Raw genomic sequence first — 13,823 nt, 5'->3', positions numbered from 1 at the left:
TATCTGCAGCCTCATCCTCCTTCCTCCACATGCTGTCTCTCTTGTTTCAATGGTGCCCTCTGAAGATGGGCTTCAGCGTGGGTTGAGCCCAGCTCAGGCTCTAGCCCTGCCACTCACCCATCACATATCGCTCCACAGTGTTGCTGGTACTCCCTGCACTCCAGCTATACCTCATCAGTGTCCTCAGCACCTCCCTTGCTCCCCCTCATCTCCACCCTAATCTCCTGTGTGTATCCCATTTACCTCTGTCTCTCCCATCTCAATGTCCTGGCTGTACCACCTGGAGTAACTTCCCCTCCCCACTTCACCCATCAGAACTCATATTGATCCTGCAAAGTCCAGATGAGCAGGAGCCTCACTATGCTGCCAGCCTTGCCTGTGGGACTCAGGGAAGGCACTGGGTGGCTGTGTTGTCCCTGTTATGCCACACTGGGGCAGGTCAGGCAGGTACCAAGGACCAGGCAGGGCCTCCCAGCACTGCCACCTGTGACTGGGTTCCTGGCATCCCCACCTCATAGGAAACGAGAAAACAGCCTCCAGGAGGACAGGGGCAGCTTTGTCACCACACCCACCGCAGAGCTGTCCAGCCAGGAGGAGACACTACTGGGCAGCTTCCTGGACTGGAGTCTGGACTACTGTTCTGGCTATGAGGGCGACCAGGAGAGCGAGGGCGAGAAGGAGGGCGATGGTGAGTCCCGCAGCCACAAAGCCGCCCAGGGGCTATGCCAAACAGGGCAGTGGGCAGAAGGGGGGCTCTCATCAAGGGCCCCTGGGCTTACCTACAGAAAAACATGTCCAGACACAGGTAGACGTGAGAGAACAGAGCCCCTAGGACACCACAGGTTGGGGTTAGGAGAGAGGATTTGGGCCAAATGTTTATCCAGCCAGCCTGTGTTGATGGAAGGACCTCATCAGAACAAGGAGAGAGGAAGAGACCCTGTCTGGAATTCATAATAAGATCTTTCCAGGACATTGTATGAGATGTGTTCCCCACTGCCTTGTTGGGCTCTGTGCCTCATATACTCCTTCAAGGGAGGCTGCAGGAGAGGAGACGAGACTCTGTCCCCATGTTCTCAGGCAGTCATCTGCACAGAAAGCCCAATTCAAGCACATTCTGTCAATTTTCCAATTGCTTGCTTTTGTGTACACGAAGGGAGTTAAGTAATTAGATGACCAGTTCGTTGTCACTTCCTACTGTCCTCCAAGTCCCATTGGGTACCATCCCAAGCTTGAAGAAGGCACTTCGCCCTCAATTTTTTAACCCAGAGGAGATCAGTACATGTGGCCAAGAGCCACACCTGTCCTGGCTGAGTCTTGACTGGGTCTTGACTGCGTCACCCCAATGCACAGGTTGCGGCCTGACCTCACCCCCGCCTTCTCCCACAGTGACAGCTCCCAGTGGTGTCCTTGATGTCTCCGTCGTGTACATGAATCCAGGACAGCACTGCTGCCAGGAATCAAGCGACGAGGAGGCCTACCTGGAGGATGAAGGATGCCAGGACCTACACGCCTTGGCACCAAACACCCAAACACCTTTGGCCCCAGGGCCTGAGCCCCATCTCTGCGGCAGCAGGGAGCTGGGCAAGGACATTACAACCTCAGGGTACTCCTCCGTCAGCGCGAGTCCCACAAACTCCGTGGACGGCGGCCCTCCCCAATCTACCTCAGCACTGTCCCCAGGCAGTGACTCAAACACACAGCCTTGCCACCATCATACCAGGAAGTCATGTTTACAGTGTCGTCCCCCAAGTTCTCTGGAGAGCAGCGTTCCCCAGCAACAGGTGAAGAGGAAAAACCTATCTGCCCCCAGCAAAGAGGAGGAGAACACAAACTTGGGCTTCCTAGAGCTGTGAGTGTGTCAGAGTGTTTGCCACATTGAATGTTTGCTTAGAGAGGGCTGCTGCTGCATGGGGAAGAGAGAACTTGGGGCACTAAGTGTCTTTCACAGAAGAGTCCCATTCAAGCCATAAGAATGTCTAAATCAGAACAAAAACTCAGATCCTTCTCTTTGAAAAGTTTAGCCTCAAAGCAATTGTACCGTGTGAAGCTTATTTCTTTGTCCCCTCCTGTCTGTCCGTCCTTTCTGGGAAGCTTGAGCCCATGTCTTGAAAATCCCATCCCCATTCAAATCCATCCCAAAAGCCAACAATTTTTATTGTTGAGAACACATGTGAGCCAGGTAGACTGGCACAACTCGCCCCTCCCTGCATCTATCTAGTTCAGGGTTCTAGGGAGCTAAGAGCACTGAGCACACCACCATGCCCACCTTGGCCTGCCTGGGGCATCCACTCCTTTACAGGGCAGAGGGTCCCATGGCGAGGGGGCCCTGCCCTGGGCATTGTTATGGACTGCTTGTAGCCGCCAGGCTTGAGGGTCCTGACTTTTTGCAGGCCAGGGCCTCAATGTTTTAGTCATAGGTTCCCTCCCTCCCACACTCCCAGCTCATTTTAGAAATGTGTTCCTCCTCCCAAAATGATTTTTCTGTGTCCCCAACAGATGCTGTCTGTTTGAACATCTCTCTTTGCACTGAATTTCTGGGCCATTTCTTTTCCTGTATTTTCATCCTTCACTCTTCTAAGATGAAAACAAAAAAATTTAAATAGAAGATGTTAAATTTTTAAAAACAAGAGATTCTTAACATTTAGATTCAAACCTCTCAAAGCTATCCTGACACTCTATGCAAAAAGAATTTAACTAGAGAGGTTAGCCAGAAAAAAATGTCATTTGTAACATCTGAGGTGACCTAGATACAGAAGAGCAAGATGCAAAAGACCTGTCCCTGCCTGCTGGGTACGGGTGGGTTAGTGGGTCGGCTGTGAGTTCCTGAGAATAAGTAGAAAGACTCACTCCCCACTCCCCGGGGGCAGTCTGAAGTATCTGCCAAAGACTGACCCTGACCTTTCCCCATTTGGGATGATCACTGACACTTGCCCTGTTGTGATAGCTTGTTTCCTCTCGAAATGTCAGAAAGAACCACTTGGCCAGAAGTGTCCCCAAATGCTCTTGAATCAAAACTAGGGACATGGAGATGCTAACTCAGTGGTGGCTTTTTTGGGTGCCTTGGTTTGTGTGTGTGTGTCTGTGTGTCTGTGTGTGTCCCAGTGGGAGCTGTCTTTGCTACTGTAAGAATTCTGACCACCCCAGGCAGGGTGTGGTTGGGGTACGGGGACCCTGGCTTTGAGATTGCAGACCTCTCTTTTCAACTCTGTGCCCCTGGGCATGTGTGAGCCTCAGTTTCCTCATCTGTAAGATGGGGCAATACCTACCTCACAGGGGTGTTGTGAGGATTAAATGTGATAAGGATAGCAGCAGCTGAGTGATGTGCATATCTGAACTGCCTTATATCACTTCCTACTGTCACCCGAGTCACATTGGAGCACTTGTCCATGGGCCCTTGTCAGAATCCAAACTCTGGATGGACCCAGTTCTCTGCCTTCTCCCACCCTGCACCTGTAGAAAACCACTCCACTCCAGGGGGACCTAATACCACCTGACCACAGTGTAAGTTCTCCCCAAGTCCTAAGAGTCACCTTGGCGAACTCCTACTGTGGTATAGGGTCTCCTTGTTGATCCTAAGTGCTGATTATACCCTTTTCCCTCCCTCATACCTCACAGAGAATCTCATGGTTGGCATGAATGGTGTCAGCCTCCACCCATTATGCATGAAAACAGGCCACTGTAGATGGAGGGGCTTAGGAGTAGTTCAGGGCTGCCTGGGTCCCAACCCCATTCCCCTCTCTTCCTGGTTCCCTCAACTCCCTCCTTTATGTCTGTCTCCTATGCTGCAGCTCCTTCCTATTGGTAACTATAAAATGGGTACCTCTCCATCTTTAAACAACCCCCACAAAGTTTGTCATCCTTCCAGCTAACCCAAGATCTCTGTTATCTCCGATTATATTGGAACTTGCCCACATCACTTGTCCCAGCCATCATCTGTCCCCACAATCCCCTCCAGGGGGTCCCCTTAGTTACTGATGGCCCATACCCCATCCCTTGGATACCCTCCTTGTACAGCCTCCCATTGCGTCTTTGACACCGGTCTCTGCTGTCCACCTCTCTGGGCTCCAGCTCTCCTGTCATCCATCCCTCCCCGTCCCTGTCCATGCACACCTGCCGCACCTTGAACCATCTTGCCCAGGCCCAAAGCTCCATGTGCCACACAACTAGGGTCTCCTCGGCTTCAACCCCCTCTGCCCAGGTGCCTACCTAATATCTCCCCCCGGGATGTCATCACCAGTATGTTCAAAAGTGAACACTCCCTCCCCTCATCCCTGCTCCCAACACATGTCATCTTCCCCTGTAAATACATATTGAACATGTATTGTTCCCCCAGTAAATACATATTGGCCCCTTCACGTTCCTCGCTGTGCCAGGTGACCCAGGGTCAACAAGGCAGATCAGCCCTGTTCTAGAGTGCCTTCAATAAGGACAAAAACGAAGCCAACCGTTAAGCCCAGATGCCACCATCTACCCAGTTATCCAAACCAGAAACCTTCGTGTAGCATAAAGCCCTGGGCCCAGTTTCAAGCCATAGTCAGCGTCGGAAACTTGGGGTTGTGTTGGGGGCGCGTAGCGCGGGGGCAAGGCGGGTCTGAGCTCTGGGCTCGGGATTGGGTAGCCCGGCCGGAAGGGGGCGGTCATACAGCACGGAAGGGGCGGGACTTTCTGGAGGCGGCAAATCGTGAGGAATGGCTACCGCCTTCATGCTTCCCGCCCGCTGCTCGCGCCGGTGAGCCCTGCGCTGCGGAGGGAGCGGGAGCGAGCGGGGACGAAGGGCGGCTAGCCCAGGTGCTGAGCCCCGAGTGCGTCCCTTCCAGGCTCGTGGCCGAGCTGCAGGATGCCTTGGAAGCCTGCGCCGAGCGACAGCGGCAGCTGGAACGAAGCCTGCGCGTCTCCCGGCGGCTGCTGCGGGCCTGGTACATGGACCCCAAAACCACCCGGCTAGGCTTCCCTCGAGCATCAGAACCCCTCTTAGAGCCCCTGGGCCAGGAGGCCAGGCCTGGCTCCCACTTCTGAGTTGCGGGTTGTTGGTGTCCCCCACCTTTCCCTGTAGTATCTGAGGCTGGGGATTTGCTCCAAGGTCAGGGGGCCCTCTGGGGTCTGTTAAGCCTGGGCCCTGCCTCCTGGCCGTGCCACGGCTGCCCTGTTTTCGCAGGGAACCAGCTGAGATTCCGGCTCCGGAGCCAACCCCAGGACCAGAAACTAATAAAGAGACTCCATCTCCAGGTAAACCTCAGAAACCCACCTCGAGGTGCTGCCTCTGGCCTGTCTTCTGGCATGTAGTGGTGAGGAACCCATCCTGGGGAACGGTGAAAAACCACTACATGTCTCGGCTTTCGCAGCTTGCACACCCAGCCCCCAAGACCTCATGGAGCTGGAGTTTCTGACTCAGGCACTGGAGAAGGCTGTACGGGTGCGAAAAGGCATCTCCAAGGCTGGAGAAAAAGACAAGGCTCCTAGCCTGAAGTCTGGGTCCATTGCCACTTCTGCCAACACAGCCTCTGCTGCACCCTGGGCCTCAAAATCAAAACCTCCCAAGGGCACCCGCCAGACCACGGTGCATGCCAAGGGCCTCCCTGATCGTAGGCTTCTGGCAGTGGGGGATCATTCCTGTTTGGGGCGAGGGGCCCAAGCTGCCAAGACTGGACCAGGCCCCAGGGAACAACAAACATTTCCATCAGTGGCTCCTCAGGCCCCAGAAGCTTTCACACTCAGGGAGAAGGGGTAGGTTTTCCCAACCCTCATTGGAGGAACTGCTATCTCTACCTGATTAGACCCTGGCCAGCAGCTAGAATCTCGGATTTGTGGTGACAAGGAGGGCAGGGCATTGAGCTGGATTGGATTCTGGGGCACCACTCCATGAGGCCCATGCACTGAAGCTGGCAGAATGGAACAGCTGCCTTTGAAGGTGCTGGGTTTGATGAGCTAGGAGGGCCTGTCCCACTCTCCTCTCTAGCTGTCCAGTACCCTATTCTGTTATCCACTCAGCCTGAGGGCTCCAGATGGGGTCTGCTTGTGGTACCCTCTCTCCTCTCTGCCAGGGCAGACCTGGAATGGACTGGGCTGGCTCCCATGGTCACTCTAGAAGCCCTGTCTGAGGAGGGGGGTGAGACTCATTCCTAACTGGCCAATGATCAGGGAGTGGGGCCTATAGCCCCAGAATGAGGTGAGGCTTCTCTGAGCACTGGCTTTCCTGACAGGACCCTGCTGCGGCTGCCCATGGCCTTCAGGAAGGCGGCTTCCCAGAACTCCCGGTGAGGCTAAGTCCTGTGGCTAGGTGGGGCTGGAGGGGGGACAAAGGGAGTGTGGAAAGCAGGGAGGCCAAGGCTTCCCACCAGCTCATGGCCAGGTTGGTAAGACTTTTCCAACAGGTTCCTCTGCTTTCTTTGCTGGGTGGGGACACTACTTTAGGAGAGACTGCCTAGCTAAGACTGCCATAGTTGCCTTAATTTCAATAGACTTTGAGGCCCCCAAGCCTTCTGCTTATAAGCTACAAAACTTTGAGCAAGGCACTCCATGTCTTTAAGTCCCGGTGTGTCTTCCCTGTGGAGGTGACATAGTAGTACTAGCTTCATAAAGATGTTTGCACTGTTCCTGGTATAGAGCCAGCACCCAGAGTTACCAGTCACTGCTGGTCTCTCTCCCCTTCCTCAAATTATTTCCTAGTATTTCCCAGAGTGAGTGAGCTCTCTGCAGTGTCCTCTCAGTTCCCTAAGGCTTCCTGAGGCCCTTCCTGGCACTCAGCAGAGCCAAATACTCCAGGCTAGGACCCCTACACTGGCCCTTACCTATATCCCAAAGCGTAGCCCACATGGCTGGAATAATGGTCCCTCTCTGGTTCCCTGGTGCCCATATATGCATCCCAGCCTGTGGGCCCAGCTCAGCACTGCACAGACCAGCGACTCCATGGATGCTGCTATGACCTCCAAAACTCAGTTCCTCCAGAAAATGCAGACAAGGGTATCCTTTCTGTGTTTGCTGGGTGTGGGGCAGGGTGGGCAGGGCTCTAAACCTGGTGAGTTAGAGAATCAACTCCAGGTATAGAGCCACTCCCAGACCTCACCCTTGAGGGAGGGATGGGAAGGGGAGGAGCCTAACCAAAGGGGAGTTTCCCTGACCCTTGTCCAGTCAGGCTGGCCCTGCTCCGGGCTCAGTGCTCCAGAGATGGAGGCAGAGGTGGGGAGCCTATGGAAGGCTTGCTCGTTGCTGAGACTGCGAATGGGGCAAGAGCTTGCAGCAGGTCAGTGGGCCCTGATATGGAGCCCAGGTCAGGGTCGGGAGGCCTGCAGGACCAACATGGACCCTGCCTGCCCTACCTGACTCTTACAGACTTCACAGACTGGATGCAGGAGTACCGCTGTCTGCTCACCCTGGAGGGGCTTCAGGCCATTGTGGGGCAGTGTCTCCACAGGCTGCAGGAGCTTCAGACAGGTGAGACCCCACCCCACCCCCACCTGTGCTGAATTCTGGCAGGGGTTGGTTCAAGGTCCTCTAGCCACAGGGCAGCATTAGGACTTAACAGCAGCCCAGAAGCAGAAGTAAGCAGACCCTTCCCCACATTACCTTATTGTATTCTGAGTTCTCCCCAGTTGTCCTGTGGGACCAGTCAGAACAACTCTTTCACCCCATTCCCTCTCCAGACACAGAGCCCCACCACTCTTAGTAGTTTGCTTATTTGTCCAGTGGTTGAAAAAGTGGCATGTGAGAATCAGAGGTACTGGCGAATGACTCACCTGGCCTTACAAGAGGTGTTTGTTTGGGAACAATAAGGCTTCATCCACGAATCGAAGGGAGAATTTGCACTCCCTTAGAGAAGAGTGGGGAGGAAGTGCCTGGCTGCTGCTCCATGAGACCACATCCTCCTGTCCTCACAGTGGTAGTGGAACAACAGCAGGGGCTGTGGCCTGAGGAAAGACTCCCCAGGACCTCATTGCCCTGTGGAGGAGGAACAGTCCCCACCCGGAACCCACAGCTGCTGCTCTACTCCAGCACCCACGAGCTGCAGACCCTGGCGGCCCTCAAGCTGCGAGTAGCCATGCTGGACCAGCAGATCCACCTGGAAAAGGTATTTCCAGAGAAGGGGTTGGAAAGTCGACTGGATGCCAGGGGAGCGTGGGCTGTGGAGAGAACTTGAGATCTGGAACTTCATGAAGGCTCAAAAGCCTGTCTGTACTCCTCCCTGACCCCAGGGTGATAGGAGCCTCTGAGCCTGTGCACATGCCAGCCATGGCCAGGTCCAGGGGCAACAGGAGAGAAATGGGAGCTTCTGGAGGAGGGAGGGGCTGGAGCATGGTGCCTCCAAGCCTGCCCTGGAACTGCCCCACTCTCTAGGCTCTCCTTTGGGAGCCTTGGGCTAGCTGCCTGGGACAGGGTCCCCCTCAACCTTGGCCCTTCAGGTCCTGATGACCGAACTCCTCCCACTCGTGACCACGCAGGAGCAGCTGGGGCTGCCCCAGCTGGCACTGTGCAGGGCTGTGCACAGCCTGCTCTGCGAGGGAGGGGAACGCTTCCTCACTGTCCTGCGAGATGAACCTGCTGATTGAGCCCTTCCTGCTGCCAGCCCCTCTTCCCCACCCCACTTGCAGACCTCAAAACCCTGGGGAGAGGGCAAGCTGGTTCTGATGCTGAGGCTGTTTGGGAGAGCACCCCTTCTCTGGTCAAAGTTAAGTGAACAGGGATTGTGTGGTGGACCTGAGCCAGAATACCTATACCCCTTGGGAAGCTAGATTTCCAAGATGGGGCAGGGATAGCCCCTGGCTGTTCAACTACAGCCCTTCTCACAGCTGCTAAACCTGGTCAAGGCTTGGCTCGGCCTACCACAGGTTAGAGGAGACCTGAGGCCTCTTGGGGGGCGGGGGGGTTTTCCTTAGCTACCTCTGTTTTCTTTCACTTCAGACTTAAAAGTTACTTGTGTGGCATGTGGCATTAAAACTATTTTAGAAAGTATACATATTTAAATCATACCAAGGTAGAACTTGGTGTGTGGAGTTGTTTTGTTTTGTTTTGTTTTTTGCTTACCAAGAATATATCAAGTGTATTTACCGAGAACATCCATAGCACTTCTGTACTGTATGGAGACGGTAAGGCCACTCAGGGTGGGCTGCATTGGGAACTCACCTTATGCATTGGCCCTAGCACACCTGAAACTCCTTCCCCCGGGTGCCTAGATCTATACTGGGCACATTGGAAGACCCAAAAGCTACAGTCCTATATCAGAGTAGACAGGCACTGTGTGCCCACAGCCATCTCCTGGCACTTGTGCTCACCACCTCCTCTTGGGCCATTGCTGTGGCCGGCTGAGGTACCACCAGAGAACAGGCCCTTTTACCCATCACCCCTCACCTTATTTACTATCACCTTTTCTGGGGCTCCTACCTCCCCTGTTGAAGGAATCGTTACTGTGGAAGGCAGGAAAGTGTAGATGTCAAAGTCATGCCCTCTCAGTTTACTCCAGTCACAGATTTGGGTTTACACTAACTTGTTTGCTGCTATGGGACTTCAACAAAATTCTTAAGGGCTCTGAGCTTCAATTCCATGTTGTCCCACTATTATACTGGGTGTAGTGGTTATTAGTCCTGGGGTTAGGATGAAGATGAATGAGATGTGAGATACTGCACAGTGCTGGGTCCTGATGAGGGCTGGGAGGCTGTGGCATTCTTTAAGTGAACCTTTACTGAGCACCTACAAGGACCAAGCACAATGCCCAGAGCTGGGGCACTAACCCTTAATATAGACAGTGACTGCAAGACGGGATAACACCAGCCTCTACCCTGAGGGACCCAGGCCCAAGAGGCAGGTAACTCCTAGATGCCAAATCTGAGAGCCAGATGAAGTGTCTCAGTTATAAGGGATGAAATGGACAATGTTGAAGCAGCCTCAAGGTGGCTCCATGTCCCCTGCAAGAGGCCCTACCTGTAAGTGGCCTCATAGTCCAGTAGGCTAGAAACCTCTGACACAGAGTCCTGGGTCTTGAGGGCTGCTGAGGTCCAGATGACAAAGTAGAAAAGGAAACAACAGGGACTTCCAGGGAGTAGAACAGCTCTGTCCAGTACCCAGGACAAGAACTGCAGAGACGGGGAGCCTGAGGGACAGCCGCCTCCTCCTTGCTACTCTTACTGCCTCCAGAGCTGCTGCCAAGGTGTTCAAATCTCGAGGAACCCTTAATCCTCAGGGTGAATTCTATCACCAATCACCACCCTTACTGGCCACCCCAGAATCAGTTTCCATAGCAGATGGTATCCACAATTATTTCATCCACTAGTTTACTTGGTTTATTGTGCACCTTCCCTACTATACTTTTGCCTCACAAGGGCAAGGATGTTGTCCACCTGGATCCCTAGTCAAGCCCAGATGGGTCCCCAAAGACCCACCTATCCGGGGCTAGTCCTGGGCACTGGTAGTGGCCTGGCAGACTGCTAGGGCCTTGGGCCTTCTTGGACAGGAGGGAAGTGCCACGAATAGCATACAGGGTCAGGTCTGGGACACAAGGCTCCCAGCCAGAGTAGGAAGAGAGAAATCCCTCCAGGTTAGCGCCTGCGTACCCTGCGTAGGCGGCAGTGGCGAACTCCTCTGTCCCCCCAGGGCGTCACTGCGTCCTCAGCCAATCTGCTCAGACATGGGAGCGGGTACTGCGCGGGCGCCCAAATCCACCCGAAAGCTGCCCCCGCGTCGGCGGCACAAGCGAGCCGGATGGCTCCTCCCACCACCGCCGCCCGCCCCCCAACCTTGCATGCATTTCTCTGCACCACCTATTGCGCAAGGAGCTCGAGGCTGCACTACATCCTGCCTTTCGGCGCCGTGACCATCATTTTCTCGCTGCAACGACCCCACCTGGACCTGACCCAAGGCGCGTCGCTGGCCGCGCTCCGCGCGGACCTCGGGCTCCTAGCCGCCGCCTTCCTGTGCTGGCAAGCTTGGTGGCAACGGCGGCGGAGGGCCGGGCGCGGGAATCCACGAGAGCCCCCTCCCAGCAAGGTTGCAGCAATCTGGGCGCCTCCTTCCCCCGGACGTCGCCCGGACCTGGCAGGCGCAGTGCTCCGGGTTCACGGAAGCCCCCTCCCCAGACACCTTCATTAAATCTTTCTTTTCCAAACATTTGGAAGGCGCGGTCGGAAGGGGGCTCCAAAGCCATCTCCCTCCTCATCCCGGATAGGTTTATCCCCATCTCGCACCCCCCTTTCCACCTAATGTTACTTTTCTGTGTTTTGCTTGGTCCACAGAGCAGGCCTGGCCGAGCACTGCGCGGGCGGGAGTCTGCGGGACATGAGGGGTATGCAGGGTGCAGGGCGGCGGCGTGACCATCCTTCTCTGGGCGAGGCGCAGCATCCACCAGCCGTCTGTCTTCCTCATTGGGTTGGAAATTCCTCGAGGCATAATAGGCACTCAATATATAAATGTGCAATACGTGACAGTGCAGCGGCCTGAGAAGTTGTAGGTGGGGGCAGGGAGGTGGAGCCTCTTCTAAGGTGCCAGGAGGGGGCAAGGCCAGCCAAGAAGTTGGAAGTGTGAGAGGCCCCAGCAGGGATCTGGGGACAGTTGGCTTAGTCCACAGGGAGTAATGAGCTTCGGCTAGGGCCTGTGAGGGAAGGCCCCCTTAACTCCCATTACACCATCTGCCAGGACTGCCCTGCAGCCAAGATAATGTGTGTAGAGGGGGCCATTCCAGGGAAGAGGCCATGCTGCCTGCACCCTCCTCCCTGGGGAGCTGGTGGTGCACTGGGGCCCAGGGCTGATCTCCATGAATGCTCACATCAGGCTTAGCCCGGAGGGACTCCTTCCACCCACATCAGAAGACACCAGATGTTTGGCAGACCCTAGCCGCAACTTAAGAGGAAGCTAGGCTGCAGACAGACTCCAAGGTTGAAAAGGAGGGGAGAGGCTGCTCCCCCTGCTCCCAGCTTCCTCCCTTCTGGCAGGAGTCCTGAAGTCCATAAAGCCAGAGTTTCCTTGGAGGCTTGTCTCAGGCCCTGTGGAACCCCTGGGCATTTATCCCCACCATGGCCAGCTAGTTGTCTTGCTTCTAACAGTCCTACAAGGGTCTATCACAGCACCCACTCCCCTACCAGCGCTCTTTTCATCCCAGGCAGTGGTTGAGGATGGAGACCAGAAGGGCCTTGAAGAGGGTAGTTGGGAAGGTATTACTTCTGGACTTGACCTATCCTGGAGCAGTGTATGCACCCTGCCAGCACCCTCATTCATGCACCATGCATGACTGTTTGTTTTAAGGGACACATTCTCTTTATTGGGAAGTTGAGGGATGTGGCCTTGTGGCACCTGTTCTGTGAAGTGGGGGTAGACTCACAGCCTTCCTGCTGCTACTGCCAGAGGTGAAGGGAGAGTCCAGCAGCCCCTGTGACTCTCCTGGCTCAGTCCTTCCAAAGTCTCCCATCATCTCATCCATCCCTCCACATACCCTGCATTTATGCTGATCCATCCTGGGAAAGGGCTTGAGCAGAGGATATCAGTCACTGCAGGTGCCCCATCACTCTTTCTTCCTGCTTCTCCCAGTTCAAGCCCTCTTGCTCCCTCTTCTTTGTTTTCCCCTGGGAGGCTTTGGTGTCCTACTGCCCCTCCTCTCCTAAACAGCACAAGGATTCTGCTTCTCTTCATCCTCTTCTTATGGGTCCTTGCAGCATCTCAGGCCCTGCAGAGGGTGGCAATTCCACTTACATAGACATACCCACATTGCATCCTCCACCAGCTGCAGAGGCTGGCCTAAAGTTCAGCTTCCCAGCTGAACCTTCAGGCCTCAGAGCTGTCCCAGATGGACATGTGCTGGTGTGCCTTGCTCTTCTTCATGAGGCCAACGCCTCCTGGGATGCTTGGCCCCTCTCCATCAAGGATCTCAAGGTAGTTGAGAAGAGGTCTCTGTCCAGAGTGATTCACGGCCCCTGTTGGCTGGGGCCACTCTCAGCTGCAGCTGCCCCATCCCCAGCTGGTATCTAGATTACCAAGCTGGGCTTCTGCTTCAGTTTCCCTGCCCAAACCTGCTGGTTTGTGGGATAAGCTCAGGGATTCTGACACTGAGCCATCTGTGACTAAGCTCTCACCATGGATCAAACCCTACTCTCTACCTCTCCACAGGTGACGAAGCCCGTCAACCTCAAGGGGCCCTGCCACCTAGTGGACTGTACCCCCACACATACAGCTTTCACTTCTCTGCCAGCTCTAAGGGCTGGGCTCATCCTAATGTTGCAACAAAACATTAGGAGACCCAGGGACCAGTGTTTGGCCTGATTCGGGTAGGGGACACTAACCTCAGTCCTTAGATGAGCTCAGGCCAGTCCCAGGGGTGCAGTTCTTCCTGAACATAAGGTAGCAGGGACATAAGTCTATTGAGCCTGCAGCTCACCAAATTCCTCCCGCACAACTCACAACTCAGCAAAGCTGAATAACAGGCATGTGGTAGAAGAGGAAACTGAGGCTCGGGCAGGTTAAGGAATCTGAACCACACAGCTGGAAATTGGAGCAGCTTGGATTCAAAATTAGTCCCAGTCCTAGGTTCTTTCTATTAGAACAGACCGCTGCCTTGAGGGCACCCCACGATCACCAGCACGTCTTCATTCCCCCTGTCCTGAGTACGCTCTGTATGGACATTAGGGAGCATCTGGGCTCCAGCCTTCAGACCCAGAGCCCAACCTGCATGATGAGCCTGAGGGAGAAGGCCGCCAGACCCCCGCCCAGAACGTTGCACAGCCCCAGGAGCAGTTAGTCTGGCTGCGGGCCGGGGACCCTGCTGGGTGGTCCCCCCACAGGCTGCGTGGCTGAGCCGCCCCCTTCAGACCCCTCCCGCCGGTGCATTCCTGGCTCCCCGGCCCCTCCCC

The 13,823-nt window shown here is 55.0% G+C and overlaps 2 protein-coding genes across 2 annotated transcripts in view; both read left to right on the top strand.

Moving 5' to 3' along the window:
* Positions 1-3,308, top strand: part of CCNF (cyclin F) — a 21,799-nt gene extending 18,491 nt beyond the window's left edge. Inside the window, exons 14-15 of the mRNA XM_025048406.1 lie at positions 330-688; positions 1,387-3,308. Of these exons, the coding sequence (XP_024904174.1) occupies positions 330-688; positions 1,387-1,853 (826 nt within the window). The 3' untranslated portion in view covers positions 1,854-3,308. The remainder of the gene's footprint in view (positions 1-329; positions 689-1,386) is intronic.
* A 1,323-nt stretch (positions 3,309-4,631) lies between these two features.
* TEDC2 (tubulin epsilon and delta complex 2) lies at positions 4,632-8,946 on the top strand. The gene is made up of 10 exons (XM_006913933.3): positions 4,632-4,729; positions 4,818-4,916; positions 5,156-5,226; positions 5,343-5,724; positions 6,201-6,254; positions 6,867-6,960; positions 7,129-7,240; positions 7,330-7,431; positions 7,875-8,065; positions 8,397-8,946. Exons 1-10 carry the CDS (start codon positions 4,689-4,691, stop codon positions 8,541-8,543), a joined length of 1,293 nt encoding a protein of 430 aa, XP_006913995.2. The 5' UTR covers positions 4,632-4,688; the 3' UTR covers positions 8,544-8,946.
* The last annotated feature ends 4,877 nt before the right edge of the window (positions 8,947-13,823 follow it).

Source organism: Pteropus alecto, unplaced genomic scaffold, assembly GCF_000325575.1.
Source record: "Pteropus alecto unplaced genomic scaffold, ASM32557v1 scaffold44, whole genome shotgun sequence".
NCBI lineage: Eukaryota > Metazoa > Chordata > Mammalia > Chiroptera > Pteropodidae > Pteropus > Pteropus alecto.
The sequence above is the reverse complement of the archived record's forward strand: the minus strand, read 5'-3'. Positions and strand labels throughout refer to the sequence as shown.

What these genes read in the sequence shown, in the direction of transcription:
- TEDC2 (XM_006913933.3), top strand. Translation starts at nt 4,689, where the DNA reads ATGGCTACCGCCTTCATGCTTCCCGCCCGCTGCTCGCGCCG. An exon ending in TTCACACTCAGGGAGAAGGG is followed by an intron (nt 5,725 to 6,200) that starts GTAGGTTTTCCC and finishes CTTTCCTGACAG; the next exon opens with GACCCTGCTGCGGCTGCCCA. An exon ending in GCGGCTTCCCAGAACTCCCG is followed by an intron (nt 6,255 to 6,866) that starts GTGAGGCTAAGT and finishes TATGCATCCCAG; the next exon opens with CCTGTGGGCCCAGCTCAGCA.